The sequence below is a fragment of the Zea mays genome, chromosome 1, assembly GCF_902167145.1.
Source record: "Zea mays cultivar B73 chromosome 1, Zm-B73-REFERENCE-NAM-5.0, whole genome shotgun sequence".
Lineage (NCBI taxonomy): Eukaryota > Viridiplantae > Streptophyta > Magnoliopsida > Poales > Poaceae > Zea > Zea mays.
This window is the reverse complement of record NC_050096.1, coordinates 36,126,258-36,148,527: the sequence shown is the minus strand read 5'-3', so window position 1 is coordinate 36,148,527 and position 22,270 is coordinate 36,126,258. Positions and strand designations below refer to the sequence as shown.

Genomic DNA, 22,270 nt, shown 5'->3' with positions numbered 1-22,270 from the left:
CAGGAAGAACGGCACTAGAAAACCTTTGCCCCTCCGACAAACTTCCTCACCAGTCCGCAAGCAAGCCATCTTCTTCTTCCCCGGCCTCTCAACCAAGCAAAGGACCAACGGGACAACTAGGCTTGGCATTTAGTACATAACAGGGTAACGAAGGCAGCACCAGGAAGACCTCCAAACTCCGGCAACAGTCGACCAACAATGGGCTTCATCCACAGGGGGACCTCCAAGCAGATCAGCAAGGTTAAGACCCTTCTAGGGCTTGCCTTGTCCCGCCTTACCGCTGCCCGCCGTCCCCGCCTCGCTCGCAGGTCGATTTCCCGCAGCGATGTGGGACAGCTGCTAGGGCTCAGCCACCTCGATCGCGCTCTCCACCGTGTATGGCCAGGCTATCATCCCTAACATCCTGGTAGATGAAGCTTCATACTCTTCAAGTGCAGGCTTACCAATGCTGCACCCTCTCTCTATCTCCACGCAGGCAGAGCAGCTCATAGAGGAGGATAACATGCTGGAGGCATTCAACATAATAGAGCTACACTGCAATTGCCTCATCGAGCACGCAAAGCAGTTAGACAAGCCCAAGTATGCATCTTCTCATGTTTGACACTTTTATGTTTGCATGGCTGTTCTGTTCAAATTTAATCTCTGGTGTGTAGTGAATGCGGCGAGGACATTCGGGAGGCAGCCGCCGGGATCATATTTGCAGCCGGGAGGTGCAGCGATCTTCCAGAGCTGCTGTTTGCACGCACTATACTGGCAAATAAGTTTGGAGACGACTTCGCAACGATGGCAAAGGAGGGCACTGGCGTCGTCGACCCCATGGTAACTAGAACAGCATGCCACCACATTCATTCAGAACTGGAAGCAGCAGTAGCTGGAATTTACACGGTTTGTTTGTGCTACCCTTTCAGTTGGTCTGGAAGCTATCTGGCAACAAAACAAACATGGAGGTCAAGAAAAAGGTGGTGAAAGAGATTGCTGCCGAGAACAATGTGTCGGTGGACTTCTCTGAGCTCCAAGAAGTGGTTGAGCAGGATGGCAGCGGCAACGATCCGCACCATCATTAGCTCAACCACGAAGCTATAAACCAAACTGACATGAATGGAAGTTCAGAGTCAAACTCTTGGCATTCTACCTCTCACATGTTTCCAACTCGGATGAAGCAAACAATGGCCATCCGAAACAAAAGAACATGGAAGTGCGCACAAGAAGATGAACTTTCAGAGCATCCAGCTCAGATGCAACAAGCCAGAATGAGGAAATGCTACGTTTAGCTTCCACACTTACCAAGTTATGGGTGTGCACACAGCACACGTTAAATCTGTAACTGTAAAGCAACTAACAATGTCCAATTACTTGAGTCAGCAAAACCTTCCATTTCTTCATGAACAGATACAGAAGTAGCCATCAGTGATATAATCTACATTATACTGACCCTTCTTCTCCAATCCATCAAGTCTCTAAAAAGAGAAGTCCACTTTGCCACAGAATTTACATACAACCTAATACAGGATCTTGATTGTAGCACCTGTTAAAATACGTGAAAGATCTCCACTTCATGGGGTGTTTTGTGTTTTGAAGAGTCTTCGTGGATACATATTTGTAAAATCTACTTATGATGTACATGCACTGCACTTGATGGGTTAATATGAGATCACTGGAAATGATGTTGAGAGGTCTCTTATGCGATGAGAAAATCACACGCTACAAAAACATGTGGTTTTAAAATTACTGTGTTTTAAAATGAATGACCAAAATATCTAAGGTGTTCTAAAATAAAAGTTAGCAAGAGTAAAAGAAAAATACAAAATCACTAACTAGCAGAGGGGCGGAGGACAGATCACCACGACATGCTTGCGTGTTGTGCAAGACAGAATAAGATACAACAGCCTGACACCAGATCTTCTAAGACTGAGAGACATGAATGATGAAATAACGTAGGGCCTCTACTGCAATAGCTTTCCACTACCCCTATCTAAGACTCCTAATTGTTGCTCTCTCAAGAAACTAAGGAAGCATGATTCACCAGCAACCAAGAGGCGCCTACTGGTTATCTTGACACGAATCATGTATGCCACCAGGCATCGCTTCATTCAGTCAGTCACCACATTGCCTAAAGGGTTGTAGCATAGCTGCCTAGATCTCCAAAATAAAGTACTGCATAGGTAATCAGTAATCTGGTCTGAAGAAAGTCATAAGCTATCTAGTCTGGTTTTAGTTTTTACCATCCGTAAAAAAAGAATGCAATTCAGGTTTTGGACCAAGTAAATCTTTCATAAGTTTAACTAAGTTTATATACTCCCTTGTCCCCAAATAGTTGTCATTTTAGTTTTTGGTTTTTTATGTATATATTCAAATGGATAATGATAAATCTAGACCCATATATAAAACACATACATCAAATATTGTATGAATCCATTAATTTAGGACAGAGGGAGTAAAATATTAGCAACATTTGAGACTCCAAATATATATATACTATGAAAATATATTTCATGATGATTCAAACAATAACTATTTGGTATCTGAAATAATATTTTTACATATATGTATTTGGTCAAAGTTGAGATAGATTGACTTGGTAGAAAGCTAGAATTGCATCTTTTTGGGAATTGGGACAGAGAGAGTAACTGAGATCTGCGTGTTAGTGGGGGAAATTTCATCAAATAGCTGATGAGCACTACAATTTAGGCTCAGTGCCCCACTTCAACCGTGCCAATTCGGTACTGTGCTAACATAGTCGCGTCCAGGGTGCAATCAAACAACCACAACAAATAAACAGAGCCGGCAGAAGAGTACCAGCGCAAGGCAAAAATCGCAATCACTCAAGCAGATTGCGTTGCAGACGATTGTCAGAGATAATAGCAATAAAATTTAGTAATTTATTGCACAGTAAGAAGCTATATCATGACAATCATCCAGCAAACGTGATAATGCAACAGTTTATAGTTTCATCGTCACAGAAAAGAAACGAATTCGGAAAGGAAAACGATGAGGAAGAAAAGGGCGCAGCACCTCGTCCATCACTGCACCTTCAACTCCATCACGCTCTTGGCCTTGGGGGCGTAGATTGAGTAAATCACCGCTTGTCGCTTCGCAACCTCTAGCTGCTGCTTCCCCACCGCAAACAAGGCGGCGGCGGACGGCGCGTCGGAGAGGGCGCTGTTTTCGCGGAAGGCGTCCGCGGCGCGTCGGCGTGTGTACTCGCGGATGTTGTAGTCCGAGAACTGCTTCGCCGTGCGGAGTAAGGACCGGAAAAGCGACAGCACCTCTGCCCTCGTCGGGGCCGCCGCTGCCATCGTACCGAACTACGGTGCCGAAAGCGCTCGAGGAGGGGAGAGCCGGAGGCGGAGAGGCCGGCTGCGAGCCTGCGAGTTGGTCTCTATAGTTTTAGCGAATTCGCTCTTGTCACGTTTTTTTCGACGACTAATCTAACGGAGACTGCTTACATAACTACGTAGTTGTTGTCTTCTTTTCCTTTTGAGTAGTGCGGTATTCTATTAATATCGTTTTAAACAATTATATGGTCTCCAAAATATAGTTTTGATCAGTGTTTTTTTAAATACAGATAAACTCTTAATACACTTACTAGGTGTATACTCGTACGTTGCTATGGAGTCAATATGTTATCATACTCTCAATTTTCTATTAATGGTTTTCAAGCTCTCCAGTTTTTTAAGGGAAAAAGAGAGATATGGATGAGCTATCTCAAATATGCTAAAACCAAAATTCAGATTTTGCTTAGTGGACAGTTTCAGGAACTGAAGTCAAACTAATCCTCAGCTCAAATTGTAAAGCTATGTATAAAACAGGAAATGTGCAATATATATTTCTATGATTGGGCTGAAAAATATTGTTGGATTAAACAAAATCACACGAATTATAAAAAGAAATTTTGAAGAAAAAAACCTAGCTGAGTAAATTGCTATTGTATCTCCACTTAGAAAATTATCGATGCAATGGCAGTGACTAATCCTATGTGTTGGATCTTTTATGGGTCTGGCCTATTTATTGAATAAACTCTATGGTGTGTAATGGTGGAGAATATCAATAGTATCATATTGGAAGTCCAAGGGTCTTTCGGCTTGACTTATATGGTGTGAATTATTCCACTTAATTTGAGAAGTCAAGAAATGGATAAGGGTGTGCCACACGCGCGCGCGCTGCCACCGCCGCCGGCCGGGCCGGGCACAGGCAGGCAAGCAGCGAGCGGGTGTGGTTGTGTTAATTTTTAGCACTCATTAACCGCGAGAGTTTCAACTCTAGGTTAAACCTTTCAGTTGCCCGTCCCTTCGTCAGACGCATGCGAGACCCTTGTGTTGTCCGTCTCTTGGCGCGCCGCATGCGACCCTTCTCCTTCAGCTTTCCTCCGCGAGAGGTTAAATAGGGGAGCAACCCTGTCACTTGGTACACGAGAGAACAGAACCATTTTCAGAGTCACAGCCCAGTCGCAAATGAGGATATTCCCATCTCGTGACTCTGCGCGCACAGAGCAGCGAGAGGGCAGGTGCCTCTGAAGCCCTTGCCGTTCGAGACCTTGCACGGGGGATCGACAATTAGGTTTTTGGGGAGCGTCTACGCGACTGCCCAAAACATCTTCTTCCTGACGACATGACAAGAGAAGCTGGACAAGGATCTGGATCCTCAGAGCGCATGGGAGGGTATGATCAATTCAGTTTCTTACTGTTTTACGTTCTGCAGATTATATATGTTTCATATATTCATCTGTGTTGTTTCATATGTAGCAATGATTTTATCTCATCTGTTCTATCATATTATAATATATTATATCTGTCTGTTTTAATTTTACAGTCGTCCTGTTTATATTGCTATTTGTTTGTTTTCAGTTGTTCTGTAATAATACATGAACCATGTTTATATACTTATTATATTTATATGATTCATATGCTTTGTGTTCTCATGATCCATATTGTTATGGATATATTTGAGATCACGATTTCTATGATTAATTATTTGTTATATGTCATCATCATAATGTGAATTTATGGAATTAAAATGATATGGAAAATGCCTATAATTCTAACAATCCAAAAACCTATTGTTAGGCATTTTTCTGTCGGTGGTTTTGCTGCTGTGCTAAAGCCTGATCCTTTTGATGGTAAAAACTTCTTGATTTGGAAAGCTAAGATGGAATTGTGGCTAACTGTAATGTCTTGTTATCATGCCGCTGAGGGCAAGCCTGCCAACTTACCTCCCGAGGATGAGGCTAAGTTTAAGGCTGATGACAACCTCTTTAGAAGAGCAGTAATTAGCGCACTTGATACAAAATTCCAGAAAAGCTATATCATGCTTCCCACAGGGAAAGAGCTGTGGGATGCACTTGTTGAAAAGTTTGGAGTAACTGATGCTGGTAGCGAGCTGTATCTCATGGAGCAGCTGTATGACTACAAGATGGTTGAGAACCGATCTGTAGTGGAACAGGCTCATGAGTTTCAGGCACTAGCTAAGGAACTCGAGCTTTTTCCTTGTCCTTTGCCTGACAAGTTTGTGGCTGGCGGTATAATCGTCAAGTTGCCACCTTCTTGGAAGGACTTTGGTACCTCTCTCAAACATAAGAGACAAGAGTTCAATGTGGAAGAGCTCATTGGTACTCTTGATGTTGGGGAAAGAGCTAGAACAAAGGACAATGGAAAAGGTGTTGAGATCTCTACTGCTAATGTGGTGCAGAAGAGAAACTTCCGCAAGTTTAACAAGAAGAAAAACCAGAACAAACAAGAGAATACAAATAAACCTGTTCAAACAACACAGTTTAAAAAGAAGAACAACAATAACAAGGGAAAGGGAGGATGCTTTGTCTGTGGCAGTGATCAACACTGGGCTAGAGAGTGCCCTGATCGCAAGTTCACACAGGACAAGAAATCAACTAATGTTGTAACCACTGAAACTGGAGATGGAATATCTGGGTATGGTAATTCTTTACCATTTGTTCTCTCAGTTTGTAATTCACTTGAGTGGTGGATGGATAGTGGTGCAAACATTCATGTCTGTGCTGATGTCTCTATGTTCTCTTCCTACCAGGTCGGGAGGTCTGGCGCCTTGTTAATGGGAAATGGGTCGCGTGCTCATGTTCTTGGTGTTGGTACGATCATTCTGAAGTTTACTTTGGAAAAGACAGTGTCATTGAAGAGCGTGCAACGTGTTCCCTCTATCAAGAAGAATCTCGTTTGCGCTTCTATGCTATGTCGAGATGGATACAAAGTTGTTCTTGAGTCAAATAAATGTGTTGTGTCGAAACATGGTATTTTTGTTGGTAAAGGATATGACTGCGAAGGTTTGTTCCGCTTATCACTGCATGATGTGTGTAATAAACTGGTGAATTCTGTTAATTTTTCTGATGAGTCAGATTTATGGCATTCATGTTTTTGTCATGCAAGCTTTGGCTTTCTTATACGGTTAGCAAATATAAATCTAATTCCTAAATTTAACTTGGTCAAAAAGTCTAAGTGCCATGTGTGTGTTGAATCAAAACAACCCCGCAAGCCTCACAAGGCTGCTGAGGCGAGGAATTTGGCACCTCTAGAACTTGTTCATTCTGATCTGTGTGAGATGAATGGAATTTTGACCAAAGGTGGTAAAAGATACTTTCTCACTTTTATAGATGACTCCACCAGATTTTGCTATGTGTATCTCTTAAAAACAAAAGATGAAGCGTTTAGTTATTTTAAGACCTACAAAGCTGAAGTTGAGAACCAACTTGAGAGGAAAATAAAACGGTTAAGGTCCGATCGAGGTGGAGAATATTTCTCTAATGTGTTCGATGAGTTCTGCATGGAACATGGTATTATTCATGAGAGGACACCGCCATTCTCACCACAATCCAATGGGATTGCTGAAAGGAAAAACCGCACTCTAACAGATTTGGTGAATGCCATGTTGAGTACAACGGGGTTATCCAAGGCATAGTGGGGTGAAGCGATTTTGACAGTGTGTCATGTCCTGAACAGAGTTCCAACAAAGAACAAAGAGATCACACCATTTGAGGAATGAGAAAAGAGAAGATTAAATCTCTCATATTTGCGCACTTGGGGTTGCTTGGCTAAAGTGAATGTGCCAATCAACAAAAAGTGTAAACTTGGGCCTAAAACTGTTGATTGTATATTCCTTGGGTACTCTTTTCACAGCACTGGGTATAGGTTCTTAATTATAAAATCTGATGTGCCTGATATGTATGTTGATACTATCATAGAATCAAGAGACGCAATATTTTTTGAGAATGAGTTTCCCATGAAGAATACACCTAGTGATACAAGGCATGAGACTATAATTCCCTATGAGCACGAACTGTCTATTCCTATAGATCATGCTGAGGATTCTCACGTGCACATCCCTGAGGAGGATGACACTATAGTCACTTGAAAGAGCAAGAGACAGAGGGTTGCAAAATCCTTTGGTAATGACTTTATAGTGTACCTTGTGGAAGACACACCAACTACCATTAGTGAGGCATATTCCTCTCCTGATGCTGACTTATGGAAGGAAGCAGTAATGAGTGAGATGGAATCTATTATGTCTAATGAAACTTGGGAGGTCGTTGACCGTCCTTATGGTTGTCAACCTATAGGCTACAAATGGATCTTCAAGAAAAAGCTTAGGCCTGATGGTACAATTGAGAGGTACAAGGCAAGGCTTGTGGCCAAAGGATATACCCAAAAAGATGGTGAAGATTTCTTTGATACCTACTCACCAGTGGCTCGATTGACTACAATTCGCACATTAATAGCCATGACAGCCTTTTATGGTCTTATCATTCATTAGATGGATGTTAAGATAGCTTTCCTAAATGGAGAGTTGGATGAGGAGATCTACATGGATCAGCCAGGAGGGTTCATTGCGGATGGTCAAGAGAACAAGGTGTGCAGGTTGATAAAATCATTGTATGGCCTAAAACAAGCACCTAAGTAATGGCATGAAAAGTTTGATAATACTCGCTGCTGGTTTAATTTGCTGTAAATAAATCTGACACGTGTGTATATTATCGGTATGGTGGGGGTGAGTCTGTTATGTTGTGCCTTTATATTGATGACATCTTGATCTTTGGATCAAATCTCAATGTGATTGAGGAAGTTAAAAATCTTCTATCGAGCAATTTCGAGATGAAAGATTTGGGAGAGGCTGATGTCATTCTAAACATCAAGCTTGTTAGAGAAGCTGATGGTGGGGTAACTTTGTTATAATCCCATTATGTGGAAAAGGTATTGAGTCGCTTTGGTTTTAGTGACTATGATCCTGCTCCAACACCTTATGATCCTAGTGTGCTATTGAGAAAGAATCGGAGAATAGCAAGAGATCAATTGACATACTCCCAGATCATTGGCTCGCTCATGTACCTTGCAAGCGCAACAAGGCCAGACATCTCTTATGCTATGAGTAAGCTAAGTCGGTTTGTGTCAAAACCAGGAGATGATCACTGGCGTGCTCTTGAGAGAGTGTTGCAGTATTTGAAAGGTATTATGACATACAATATTCATTATACTGGAAACCCAAAAGTGCTGGAAGGCTATTGTGATGCCAACTGGATTTCTGATGCTGATGAGCTTTATGCCACAAGCGGATATGTGTTTCTGTTTGGAGGTGGCGCTGTTTTCTGGAAGTCTTGCAAGCAGACTATCTTAACGAAGTCTACAATGGAAACAAAACTCGCAGCATTAGACACTGCTAGGACTAAGGCCGAGTGGCTCCGTGATTTCCTATTGGATTTACCGGTAGTTGAAAAACCGATACCAGCTATTTCCATGAACTGTGACAACCAAACGGTGATTACAAAGGTTAACAGTTCAAGGAATAACATGAAGTCTACAAGGCATGTTAAAAGGAGATTAAAATTTGTCAGAAAGCTGAAAAACTCTGGAGTTATTACAGTGGATTATGTCCACACATCGAATAATCTGGCATATCAATTCACTAAGGGTCTGTCACGTAATGTGATAGAAAGTGCATCGAGAGAAATGGATATAAGACCCATGTGAAATCTACTCTAGTGGTAACCTGCTCTATATGATCGGAGATCCCGTGAAGTAGAGTGGAGAAACAAGCTAGGAGTAGATTGTGAGGAAAGATCCCTTCCTTTAACTCATTTCTGATGCACATCTTTCCTATCTGTAAGGCAGGATGGTATTTATCTTAATGTATTCCAAGAGTCTTATAAAGATGAGATGTTGTCCTACAGAACATCTTCTGAGGAGTACACCTATATGAGTCAGACTGCTGGTCACAGTCTATGGGACTTGGGTAATCCCTAAATACTCATGAAAGGCACTGAAGTGTGACTTATATGCTTCTAAACAGCAGGAATGCCCTTTTGCAGCCTAGTATCAGCAAAGGATTTGAGCGAATCTCATTTCGCACAAAACTATCAATTCAAGGCTTAGTCCATTGTTCAGTTGTGAATGAGTGAAACTCTTATTCTAGATGGATGTTCAACTTAACAGTCTCCATCGAAACATTGGTATATCAAAGGATTGTGATTCTGATACTTCATCATTACAAACCCTAGAGTTTGGTGGGGATTGTTGGATCTTTTATGGGCCTGGCCCATTTATTGAATAAACTCTATGGTGTGTAATGGTGGAGAATACCAATAGTACCATATTGGAAGTCCAAGGGTCTTTTGGCTTGACTTATATGGTGGGAATTATTCTACTTAATTTGAGAAGTCAAGAAATGGACAAATTAATTATATAAGCACAAGATACTAAATTTGTGAGACTTGCATTCTTAAGTTTAACACAATTTTTCAGGCTTAGACCCATATGTGATGTCCAGTCCCTTCCATCTTCTTATGCCCCTCGTCATCAATTGAACTGTTGATTAGATTTAAATGTGGCTTGGATGTGTTAGCAAGAGGAACATTTGTACAGTCAAACTAAAAGTCAATTTCCTCAGCTATTGATATTGCAAGCTCTTTCGATTTGATATAATCTACAGAAGTGGAGCACATAACATTTCAATCAGTGAAAACCCTAGAGGATATGAAAACAAAGAAAGATGAGGTCATTTGCTTCAAATCATGGTTCGGAAAAGTGAATTCAATTGCTACTTTCAGGAGTAGACCCTAATTAGGGATTACCAATGCACATATGTAAGAAACCATATTTTGTCAGATATAGAGAGAGCTGAGCCAATCCTATCAGCAAGACATATCAGCAGGAATCATGTCTATGCAGCTTATATAGTTATATCATATTACTAATAATGTCTAATTGGCATGGTTGGGGATACATAACACCATATTACTAAACCTTTTATCTAGTGAATGCAACCATTTATAAATTAAGTAGAGGCCAAATAGAGCTTTATTGCCATCACTCACTCCAAAAAGTCATACAGGGGAGATGGCAGGGTGATTTCAAAAGCAGTGGAATCATAAATTCATAATAAATATACATAGTATAGTGAACAAGAAAAGAACCCTTCATATCATTGTAACCTTCGAGATTAGACAGCACCCCAACACAAATACTTGATAATGAAAATCATAGCTAATTACAACTATATGGAATTTAAGAATAGAAAACTTCAATGAATGACGAGAATTTATACAAAATAGGAGAACCAAAGCTAAATCATTTCTCGGACAGATTGAAATTGAAAACAAAGATTCATGGCATATTACAAGCAATGCAAAACTGAAAGCTCCGGAGGCATCGATCCAGTTAGTTATTGCCTTGCAGGCATCTGCCATAAAAAACATTGTGAATCACCCTTACTTATGATTAGAAAAAAGTTTGATGGAAGCTAGAATTTTCTGCCATGCAAATGCGTAGGTAAAAGCATCACTGATCAATCAACTATGAAATAAATGTGCAAAAAAGTGAAAACAGAAAACTTACAATTATTAGTGTATATCAAGTTGCGCAATATAGATGGTATTAATTGGTCCAGATAGCTTATTGGAACTCAGATTGCAGGATCATTTCATGGTAAAATAAGTTTGTTTCAACATTGTCTTTACATATAAGGGACAATGCCTCTATTTAGATTTTAGCAAACCTTAGAAGTCATAGTCTAACTTACAAAACTATAAGCGCCTGCATAGGGCCAATCACTGATGGAATTGAGAAGAGAACTTTTTCCTTTTGCAATGACCTGGTACAGAGAGTTTACATATTTTTGGAGTGGGTGAACTAAACAGTTTGGGAGGTGTCTTGACATATTTCCAACATTCTGTAGCAAACCACCGTACAATTATCATTATTATAATGAAATTTCTATGGAATAATATGAAGAACCAACTGTGTATAAAGCCAAGCTTGTCCTATCATTCGAGGAACAAAATACACTTGCATACCAAAATAACAAATATGAACCGATGGTTTGTAATTAATGTGACGAACATATATAGGGTTTTGAAAATACTACATGAAGACCACTTGATGCTATAGCAAAGCAAATGAGCCAGAGTGCATTCATAAATCTAGCAAAATTTGAAGTGCTTTACCTTGAACCAGAAGGCCAATTCAAGACGCCTCCTGTGTTCAGTCCTAAATGGTTTATCAGTTGTTTGACTGCAACACAAATCTTCAGTACGTGAGAAATTTAACTTGTACCACAAAAATAATTCACTGTTAGTTGTAGTGATGCCCGCAAAAAATAATCCACAAAAATAATCTTTCAAAAATCTTTTCTTTCTTGCCTAAATCTTCAGTACGTGAGAAATTTAACTTGTACCAGAAATTTAACTTGTACCACAAAAATAATCCACAAAAATAATACAAGACCAGAACCCGATAATCTTTTCTTTCTTGCCTAAATCTGAATTGATTTTAAACCTTAGAAATTTCATGTGTGGTACTGGAAGCAGCTAACAACAAACGACTACCGCGCCAATGATTAAGTCTGGCACATAGATCATCTCTGAACTAAAAGCAAAGACTACTAAGACTAAAACCTCGCCACAAACTTTAGGAGCAAACAACGCTCTATTAGCTTCAATCCTTTGATGACCTGCAGAATAAGTTCAGACATGAGAATCATATAAGCAATATTTTTTTGCTGCTGGTAAATAAAAGAAGTTATTCAACGAGATTGAAATACCAGCACATCAAATTGACCAACCATGTAGCACCACATCGAGGGGGCGCTTGGTGAGGTTTCCACGCCTGGCCCGATCTCGAGGATGGTGCCGGTGGGATTAAGCCTGGCCTTAGCGACGATGGAGTTCACCAGTGCGGGATTCCACATGATGTGCTGCCTCTTGGACTTCTCGAACGGGATCCTACCCTGTAGTCAGCCGCACCCTCCTCCAGCACCTCCGTAGCGTCGTGGCGCTTGTTTTGGATCTTGCCCCCAACCATGGAGGTGGGTTCTGATTCACCCCTCGTGCTGCCCGCTTGACGCACCCTCCAAATTGATTTTCCCTCAACCAGCCCCTTCACCACAGAACTCGTCGCCTCGATTGGAGCCCAAGGCCGTCCTCTTGTGAGAAGCGGCACTGGCACAGGGAGAGAGGAGAGGGAGAGAGAGCGTGATCTAGGTTCTGGGCACTGGGGCGACGACATATGGATCGGAGTCGACGGTTGCGAGAGAGAGAAATGGTGAGGCCGTGAGGGGAGACCGGTGGTTGGCGAAGCGTGCGCGAGCAGGTATGGTTGTGTCATGTGGAGGATACAGAAGGAGGTGTTTGCTGTTTCAGAAGCCTCGGTGCGCAGAAGGAGAGGCGGGGGCATGAGAATGGTCTACACTGTTAACTTAATAGATAGTAGAGATACTTTTGTAAAAGTACATTTTAAGACAAATAAGGCTAGCTCCAACAAGATCTTGTAAAAGGTACTGAACCCTACATTTACGGTGTCCAAACTTCCTTTATACCTCCAACAAGGTCCGGTATATCGTGCTCTAAATTTTAGCGTTCGCTGATGAAGGGCTAAATGTGGCGGACGAGCTGCATCCTCTATACGCTAGTCGATCATCCCTGTGCGAGCACAGACGGATTCTGAGGAGATTTTTTTATGGAGAAGTTTTACTTTTTATGTTTTTTCTATGGATGCTTGGCGCATGTGACAAAAAAGCAGTAAAAAAAGAAGTGTAAAAGTTTAATTTCAGCACAAACGAACAGAATTTTGTTTGCGTGTACGGTAAGTTGTCAAAAATTGTCGTAGTGACCAATGTTAATTACGTTTTTTTAAATAGGTACGGTAAGTCAAATTCAAATTATATGTAAAAGGTAGAACAAATATTGTAGTTTATGGATTCTGTTAACACTGTAGATACAGAGGACCGAATTTAGGGGATGTTGCTGGAGACGAAGAAGATATAGAGAACAGAATCTTTTAGAGAGTAATGTAAAGGGCAGAGAATATTCTTTTAGAGAACGGAATTTAGGGGACGTTGCTGGAGATAGCCTAAGTGCATATAAATATTAGGTTTCAAAACTAAATAACAAAATAGTTATTTATAGTCAAAAATTATAAGTTTGATTTGAACTTTGTCCAAAAGGACAATTAATAGTATACCAGAGGGAGTAGGTGTTTGGTGCTAACTAAAGTTTGAGTCGAGTCATCAGATGTTTAAACATTAATTACGAGTATTAAATATAGTTTAATTAGTAAATGATAAGACAAATTTATTAAACCTAGTTAATCTATTATTAGCAAATGTTTACTGTAGTATCAAACTATCTCCAGTACAACGTAGAAAATAGGAGACGCGGAACTGTAGATAACATTGTTTGACATTGTTTGTAGAGAGAAGTTTAAAATAGGAAATGAGATAGAAGATCTGCTGGGGATAGCCTCACAAGAGCGAATCATGAAATAATTAGCTTTAATAGACTCGTCTTACTTTTTAGTCTTTATATATATAATTAGTTTCGTAATTGGAGTATATTTAATATTTCAAACTAGTATTCAAGCACCCGATAATGAGACTAAAATTTAGTCACTTGGATCTAAAAAGGTCTTAAGGCTATCTCGAGGAGCTAATTCATCTCGTATGTTATTTTAAACTTTACTCTATAAACAATATACTCATCTATATACATATATATATCATATGTTGGTCATAACCTTAACAAGGGAAGCTCCACTGCCCCATAGTGTCTTGTCTCATCCAAGGGTCTAAGGTTATGTCCAACACCGCTCCTATCACGTCCTACGTGCAAAAAAAAATGGTCAACAACCATTGTTCATATCTCCAGCAGAGCGTAGATGTGAAAATAGAAAAAAAGGCACTTTCCTCTTGGTATTGACTCTTTTCTTGTTTTGTGTTTTTCTTAGGACATTGTTGTTATATATGTGCATGAAGCCCGAAAGCTTCGTCCTAAGCACGTTTTTTGACTCGGTACAGGCCCAGTTCGGCCCAACATGAATAGCGGGCTGAGCCTAGACAGAAAACTAAGTCTGGCAGGCTAGCCCGACCCGACCCGTTTACCACTAAACCCGTTAAACCCGTCTTTTATACTAAATCGTGCTTACCGACCCATTTAACCTGCTTTTCGGACCACTTTTTCCGTTCTTACCAGGTAGGCCGGGCCTGTTTATGCCCGTAGCGGGACTCGAGCAGGGAAACGAGCCTGCGGGCTTGGAAGGCTCGGCCTGGTTTTTTAACCGTGTCTGGTGGGTCGAGCCCAAATCGGGTCGGCCGGCGGCCCGCTTGGGCATCTCTAGTTGTACACGAGTGCTCATATATTTTGCATTTGCACTCAGCATATGTTAGATCAGCCTAACAGTGAGTATAACAAGCACTAAGTCGACTGATGACTGAATACTGACAGAGATAAGAGAAGTAGGATATAAACTTACAACAAGTTTAGACATGATAAATAAGAAAAATTGTGGAAGGGACAAGTGAAAAGCTAACTGGTATACAGATACACTAAGAGATATGATGTAAAGAACTTATAGCCAGCAATCGGCTATATTAATAGCCATGATGTAAGGTTCTCTCTAACGCTGAATCGTAAACCTCTCCTAACCATATACTAGATGTGTGCCCGTGCGTTGCTACGGAGTAAACATGCTATAATAAGATATATTGAGATGCAGAAGCATTAATTATCATTCAATGTTTTTGTTAGCATCTTTTTAAAGGTTAAGAATGTTTACATAACTATAATTTTATCTTTATTAATGAAGATAAAATCCATAAAAACATTTCGTGATAATTTGCTTTTCATGATAGGACAACGCTAGAGACATTGACCTAGAGTCCTCACATCGTCATCTCGATGTTGAGGCTAGGTATAGCCAAAGACGTCGGATAGGAGGTCCGAGACTTCGAGAGCCTATCGTGGAGGTCTATGATCTTAAAGAGTTTCTAGGTGGGCGACCGATGTTGATGGCCTCGGCGAAGCTGAAGAGGTGCAGCGCGGCGCCATTGATGGCCTTGGCGAAGGGGGTGTGAAGAACAAAAATACCAAGCATCACAATACTTGTTGAGCTTTGAAACCAATTTACACGATAAGTTGAGCTTCAAATAGAATGTCCTTCTTGAATGTAAAGTAAACATAAGAACATACCTGAGAACGATGTCCTTCTCGGCTTTACTAATATCTTTGTGCTTCTGAACATCGCAATTCATACAATACAAGGAAAATATATTAATTGGAGTTTGACAAAAGAAAAACCAAATATCTCAACAGCATTCATCAGACAGTGAAAACATATCCACTATTGCAAATGGAACCTAAATTTTTTCTTTTAAACAAGCAACAGTAAATTTAGTACTACACGAAGCAAAAGGAGCAGTTGCTACAATACAAATAGTCAAATACTATGAGGAATTGTTAATATCACAAGATACATGACTATTTCAGATCATAACTATTTCAGCAAGTTTTACCTCTAGCAGCTCACACCTCATAGATTATTTGCAACATAGAAGTTACAGTTCCTATCTTCCAAATCATACCAGTTCATAGAGTTTGATACGCTTCAAGGCTTGCATTAACAAAAATAATAAACTGGTACTGCTCAAAATCCAAATCTATGAGATCGCAAACATATGTATGACAAGCAATATATTTAGAGAGCAAAAACCACAGAGTGGAACTAAATGTTACTCCCAACTGAAGGATTCCAGGGATGGCATGCTTTCGGCGCGATCTCAAAGTTTGCTTGCGCTCGGGGATGATCCATGTGAGCCCCTGAGAAGAGTTGAAGCAAGCATAAGCAAAGTGGCAACTCCTAGGCCTCATATCATATCGATTAGCTAAAGAAGCTGTGATACAGAACAACAAACATATATATGACAAGCAATATATTCTAAGAGCAAAAACCACACAAATCTGCATTTTGTAAGCACAGCTCAAACTGAATCATTAACATACCACACCTTGGACATCGAAGATGGTAGTGGAGTCAATATGCCTCTTAGCAGCTAATGTGCAGGCAGAGAACCTCTCCCTAAAAGCTCTCTCAAACTCCAGGACACCTTCCCTGGCCTCTCTATGTACATCGGCCGGCCTTCACAGTCCACACCATGTAGCCCCGAGGATAGTAAACAACACATCATCCAATCCTCAAAAACAAAATCATGAACGCATATTCTAAATGCATAGAACCACAACAGATTATTTTAGTATACCAAACAATTGATTAGTATCTCCCAAGTACTACTCACGATCCAGACTTGGTAGTGGTCACCATCCACAAGAAATTTCGCTTAAAATTTTATAAATTGGATCACATATCAATGTACTATGAATGTATGTAGAAAAGAAAGAAGCGAGCGAGTTTGAAATGCCGTGAGATAAGTTCTTGCAATATATTGCAGCAGCTTTTCTCAGCTTCCAAGTCTCTTTCTAGCTACTGCCTAGAACCCAAACAATTTAGCCTATCAGCTTTCTCCAAAAGCACATATATAAAGACGAAACACGCACCAAATTAACAGTGGCTATAAGAGAAATTTCTGAATCAACAATATAATTCTCTAGAAAGATCTTTGTTCTAGTCGATGGCCTGCAGAATAGCAATACAATGACCTGAAAGATATGGATCAGTGGTGGTAGAGTAGCGGGCATGCTACCTGAAAAACAGAGTAAAGTCACATGTCAATGTGGTAGCGTTTGTAACACCTTTTAAAATTCATCTGGCTTTGGTGTAATAGAACAATGAGATGGGAATGCGAGTGGGAGGAAGTAGACTAAGCAGGACTTGAGTTTCATTGATCATGCCTAAAACATTACTATATGTGCCTAATAATAACATAAAACACAAGATGTTTTTATGAAAATAGCAAAGCAAGGCTAGAGAAATACTGCTGCTAAAGTAATCACCTGATCCCGGGTTGATGTTTGGTTTGATTCGTCCGTAAGAATACTACTGTAAAAGATAAAAAGACAAGACTTATAGTGGAGTCGAGGATGCCAACACTTTTGGAAGCAACCAATTGCAATAAGTCAGAGAGCAAATGTTTTCAAAGAAAATGTCATTGAAAGCAAGAAAAACATTAAACTTGTGATGACTTAAGACAGAGAGACTGACCTACAGGGTGTAGACTGTAGTGAGGAAATTTAGTCACATGTTGGCTGTGACAGTGGAGTCCATTCCAGCCTGAAAAAAACAAGATTACTTAGTGTATCAATGTATTGTAACGAGGAACACTTTACTCAGTGTATCAGTGTTCTACTATGATACAAATCAAGCTACCAATAGGGATAAAAAATTCTAGATTCGTATATTTGCACCGTCAGAAAAAACAGTGGCTCCAATATCTTAAACAGATGGCTCACATTTCAGCTTGAACTGGTGCTTGTGGATGTGTTGATCTTGTAACTGAAGCATAGATCCAGAGATTCCCAAATAGGTCAACCTTTTGAACTGCCTGCTGAATCCATGAGCAGGCAAGAGACAACCTGACGAACTGAAACCTTTACCAGTTGCTCTATACTGTTAATATTTTAAAAACTTGAATCAGATCAATATCCAAAAAATTAGAAAGTGATAGGCAACACTTTGTATCCAAAAGACTACCTTTGCACATACCCGTTAACAAATTTGACCAACTCAAGTGAATTACAGATGTCTCTACTCTCTAGCAACGAAATAAGACCATAAGTGCAAGCATTTAGCTTCAGGTAGCATTGGTGTATTACTACGTTTCAGCAGAAATATAGGAGGAAAAAAACGTCCACATGAATAATGTTCTATAGTGACAACTCAGACCGAGCCATGAAGAATGAAGTTGAAAAACAAATCATGTTATGGCATCACATCGAGAACTGCTCAGGCAAGAACACCTTAAAGTAGTGAATGATCAAACTTAAGAGAACATGGGACAAAAGGATGGATCTTACATCAGAAATAATAATGAATAACTCCATGAAAACAAATTATGGGCATTACCTGCTGCGGATCGACTAAAACTTGATGTTCAAATCCTTATGTGCAGAAAAAGAAATTCGCAGGTAGCAGGATGTTACATGCTCCGGAAGCAAGTAACTACGATAAAGGTCCAAAGGAAAATTCAATTTATAACAAGCATAAGAAAGTACAACAAACAACAAGAAGGCCACACAATGTCACCTTGGGATGCTCCTTCCATCTAAGGATTCTCTAGCAGCTAAAGCAGTAGCCGCATCAGTGTACTGGATCAATGCCTGCCAGAAAGAATAAGATAAGGCTCTTGATGTTCATTTCAAAATTACTAAGTATCTGAAGCAAGTAACTTTAACCTGACCTAAAAACCTGTAGCCTTTTCAAAGGTGGCTATTTTATGAACATACCCAAAAGCCGAGAAAACCTGAAAGGAAAATAATAAAGGGATCATACGTATGAGGTAAAGGGAAGGTTGTTTTAGGAAATGCATAACAATTCATGGCACATGTAAAAAACTGCAGCACAGGACACAACACACAGTGATTGACATAATATTTGATAATAAAAGTAAACATCATTTCCAGACAAAAGATAAAAAACTCTTGAAGCTTAATATAGTAGAGATAAACCTTGTCTTAAATTATTGCACAATCAATTGGCGAACTGTTCCAAAACGTGTTGCTTGTTGTACACAGATCGATCAGGTGTTGGCTCGTTAAGCATCAGTGACGCCAACATGCTCTCGTTAGTACACATCGAGATCGAGGGATCAGTACTCACTCGCAGTCACACCAAATTTGAGTCCTCCCCGGGCCTGGGCGCGTCTTCAACGTGCAGCGATTTCTTGTAGAGCTGGATGGGCAGACGACGCCCGTGAAAGGGAACAAGACGCTGGCGGCGATCGGCATGCCCAGGACGTAGCCCAGTGCCCACACGTAGTTCAGCCGGATCCTGGAGAGGGTCTTGTGCGAGAGATCAATGGCAGTGATGACGTCCTCAAGGTTGCTCTTCATTAGAACGATGTCAGCAGCATCGATGGCCACGTCTGTGCCAGCACCGATCGCCATGCCCACGTCTGCCGCCGCCAATGCTGGGGAGTCGTTTACCCCATCGCCAACCATTGCCACGTCTGCCGCCATCAACCCTTGAATCTATTCGGCAATGGGCTCACCGTACACAAATCATACTATTAGCTAAGCCTTCCCACTATCATTAGATAAATAGCATCAACCTCTATATACAGGAAGCATGCATATAAACTTTACACTACCCCAATAAATACCCGAAACACACACAAGTTTGGAATATTATACTAATTACTAATTAGTGTGTCAATTAGTACTCGACCAATCAAGTGTTTCTAAATATTGTCGCTACCTAGATTAAATTACTTTGTACGCAGTTGTAGAAATTCAGCAGAGAAATGCATCAACTCATTTTTGGGCTAGGTTGGGCCCTGGAGATCCACTTGCTTTAGTGATTGTTTGGTTCCTAGCCGAGCGGTGTGCGGAGGACCGGAGGCGAGGGCGCGGGGCGATTGGTGAGAGGTAGGAGGGAGAGGGGGATATTCAACAAACCATGATGACTTTCAGTTGATCAAGGATTTTATATTTCGGCAATCTGCTGCGCTGAGAGGGAGAGGGGGATATTCAAGCAATGCAAGTGCCGGTCTGTTGCAGGTGTTGGCATGGTGGCTGCAGCTGCAGTATCAGCTACAGCTGCAGTATCAGCTGCATCTGGGAAACCAGTTAATGCACCTGACCTCCCTACTTTTGATAAATGGTTGTCTATAAGTACCTCTATTCTAACTGCACTGTTGAGTGGAAGAAATGTGCTGAGATGTCAGTCTGAAAGCAAGACTCATACAAGTCCTACTGAGAAGAATGGACAACTTCCTGTAGGATCTAATGCTATTGAGATCACATTATCGTGCTTGGAAAGTAACAATGGGCTTAACATGAAATTTTCTTCATCATGGTGTCAAAGGGTGCTTCCAACTGATAAGGAGATATACTTGAAAGGTTTGCCTGCCTTTTACACCACAAGAATGCATGAAGTGCAGCTACAAAAGGCATTGCGGTCCTTTGGCTCAATGGTTAAAGGACCAGCAGTCAGGGTATTCTCAAAGAAGCTAGAAGATGAATGCCGGGCAATATGGGAATCTGGAAGGCAGCAATGTGACACTGTTAGCCTAACTGGCAGACCATGTAAGCACCGCAGGCATGGCGATTTCTTTTCATCAGATGCAATGGAGCAACATTTTAGTGGATATGTCTTCCTCCATGCATGTTCCTGTGGCCGGTCACGCCGCCTTAGAGATGAACCTTTTGACTTTCAGACAACCAACGTGTCTTTTAATTGTTTCCAAAATTGTGATGACCTATTACCTACCCTTGCGCTTCCAAGAGGCAACAATGTTGGTTCATTTTCAGTATCCTCTTGGTGCTTGGTGCGTCTTGAAGGAGCAAGGTACTACAAGCCAACAAAAGGACTCCTTCAAAGTGGATTAGCTTCAAAAGCATTGATGAGTCGCTAGTCACTAAAAAAATTAGGAAGCTAGAAGCTGCTTTTGGTGACTGCTCCTGCTTTGCCACGCGCTTGACAGCTTGGCCAGGTGACGAAGAGATGTAAATGTGAGTATAAAATACGTGGAAAGAAATTAGAAAAGTGAAAAAATACGATAAATGGTAGTATAATCAATTGGAAGATGTTTATTGTCCTGTTTTTACAAAATAAATGTTTTGGATGGTATTATTGTGAAACGTCATATTTGAAGTCCCAAAAATGCAATTATCTCATTAGGAAAGTCAGTTGGCTTGGAAGTTGAAACCATATGGAGGCTTGATTGTTTTTCCCCAGATTTTGGAACTAATGTGTCTGCTACCCAAACACCTGCAATCGTGCTTGTATTTCTTTTGTGCTTTCCTACATGTAATGCCATTTTGTGGCCATCGACAAAGATTGGTGGACACTTCTCCCTCTTACTGCTATAATGAGCCCAGGATTAAAGTCATAGGGGTTGGAGGTGGTGGCTCCAATGCTGTGTACAAGATGATTGAAAGCTCCATGAAGGGTGTGGAATTCTGGATTGTGAACACTAATTTTCAGGCTATGCGGATGTCACCCATTGAACCAGAAAATAGGTTACAGATTGGCCAGGAATTGACACGTGGTCTTGGTGCTGGTGCTGATATGGTTTTTGTGACGGTAAGTACATATTGCTCAAGCTGTCAAGCATTACACATTTCAGTTTGATCTAGAATGGTCTGCTTTTGGTGACTGCTACAGATAACTGCCAACACTTCTTAAGAAATACAAATGAACCGAAGTCAAAGTATACTACCAGCTAAGCCTCCCCACTATAATTTTATCTAAAAATTAGCATCAACCGATATATACCGGAAGAATGCATATAAACTTTATACCCCATTTAAAAAACCCCAATACACACAAGCTCGACATTGTATTACTTAACATTTGTCATATAAAAGTTATATTAGGGGAAGCATATAAGAACAACAAGAGGATAATTGCATGTCAGAAAATGAACCAAGACCAAGTTGGTCTTTGTAATAATGTATTATCTTTTTTCTCTTCCATACTATTCATGTGCTTATACTTATCAACCATAAATATGCAAAGAAGGGAGTAGGAGATGTGCAGAAACAATAATGCTAACCTTTGATAGTAGAACAGAGCACCTCTAAAATGCTTCAGTGGATCCAAGAATGGGAGAGCCTCTAATTGTCGACAAGCTGGGAAATTATTCAAAAAAAATAAAAGTTATATTAGGGGAAGCATAAGAACAACAAGAGGCCACTTTCATGTTAGAAATGAACCAAGACCAAGTTGTTTTTTGTAATAATGTAACACATCAAAGAGTAGCCTAAAACAAAAATTTATCCATGAATTGAACTAAGGGATAAGGAAATATTACAATCCGCAAGACTAACATGCGACGGGTGCGCCAAATCTGAACCCATTGGCCACCTTGAAAG

At 40.5% G+C, this 22,270-nt stretch overlaps 2 protein-coding genes and 1 long non-coding RNA gene across 5 annotated transcripts; 1 reads left to right on the top strand and 2 right to left on the bottom strand.

Moving 5' to 3' along the window:
• Nucleotides 1–60: 60 nt before the first annotated feature.
• LOC100272449 (Regulator of Vps4 activity in the MVB pathway protein) lies at nt 61–1,663 on the top strand. Its single transcript, NM_001146923.1, has 4 exons — nt 61–375; nt 476–579; nt 654–819; nt 909–1,663. The coding sequence occupies exons 1-4, from the start codon at nt 199–201 to the stop codon at nt 1,062–1,064; spliced, it is 603 nt and encodes a 200-aa protein (NP_001140395.1). The 5' UTR covers nt 61–198; the 3' UTR covers nt 1,065–1,663.
• A 1,196-nt stretch (nt 1,664–2,859) lies between these two features.
• Nucleotides 2,860–3,409, bottom strand: LOC100284347 (catalytic/ oxidoreductase, acting on NADH or NADPH). Its single transcript, NM_001157242.2, has one exon. It carries the CDS (start codon nt 3,294–3,296, stop codon nt 3,021–3,023), a length of 276 nt encoding a protein of 91 aa, NP_001150714.1. The 5' UTR covers nt 3,297–3,409; the 3' UTR covers nt 2,860–3,020.
• Nucleotides 3,410–15,060: 11,651 nt separating this feature from the next.
• On the bottom strand, nt 15,061–22,029 carry LOC103633874 (uncharacterized). Of its 3 annotated transcripts, none has more exons than XR_002749377.1 (10): nt 21,952–22,029; nt 18,634–18,696; nt 18,480–18,553; nt 18,300–18,395; nt 17,687–17,843; nt 17,439–17,507; nt 17,231–17,276; nt 16,283–16,980; nt 15,473–16,099; nt 15,061–15,338 (listed from the first exon to the last, which is right to left on the bottom strand). It is a non-coding gene; the product is annotated as an uncharacterized lncRNA (long non-coding RNA). The 3 variants fall into 3 exon arrangements; XR_002265691.1 differs by having other exon boundaries at nt 16,288–16,980; XR_002749376.1 differs by lacking the exon at nt 21,952–22,029 and adding an exon at nt 18,902–19,413 and having other exon boundaries at nt 16,288–16,980.
• Between the last annotated feature and the right edge of the window lie 241 nt (nt 22,030–22,270).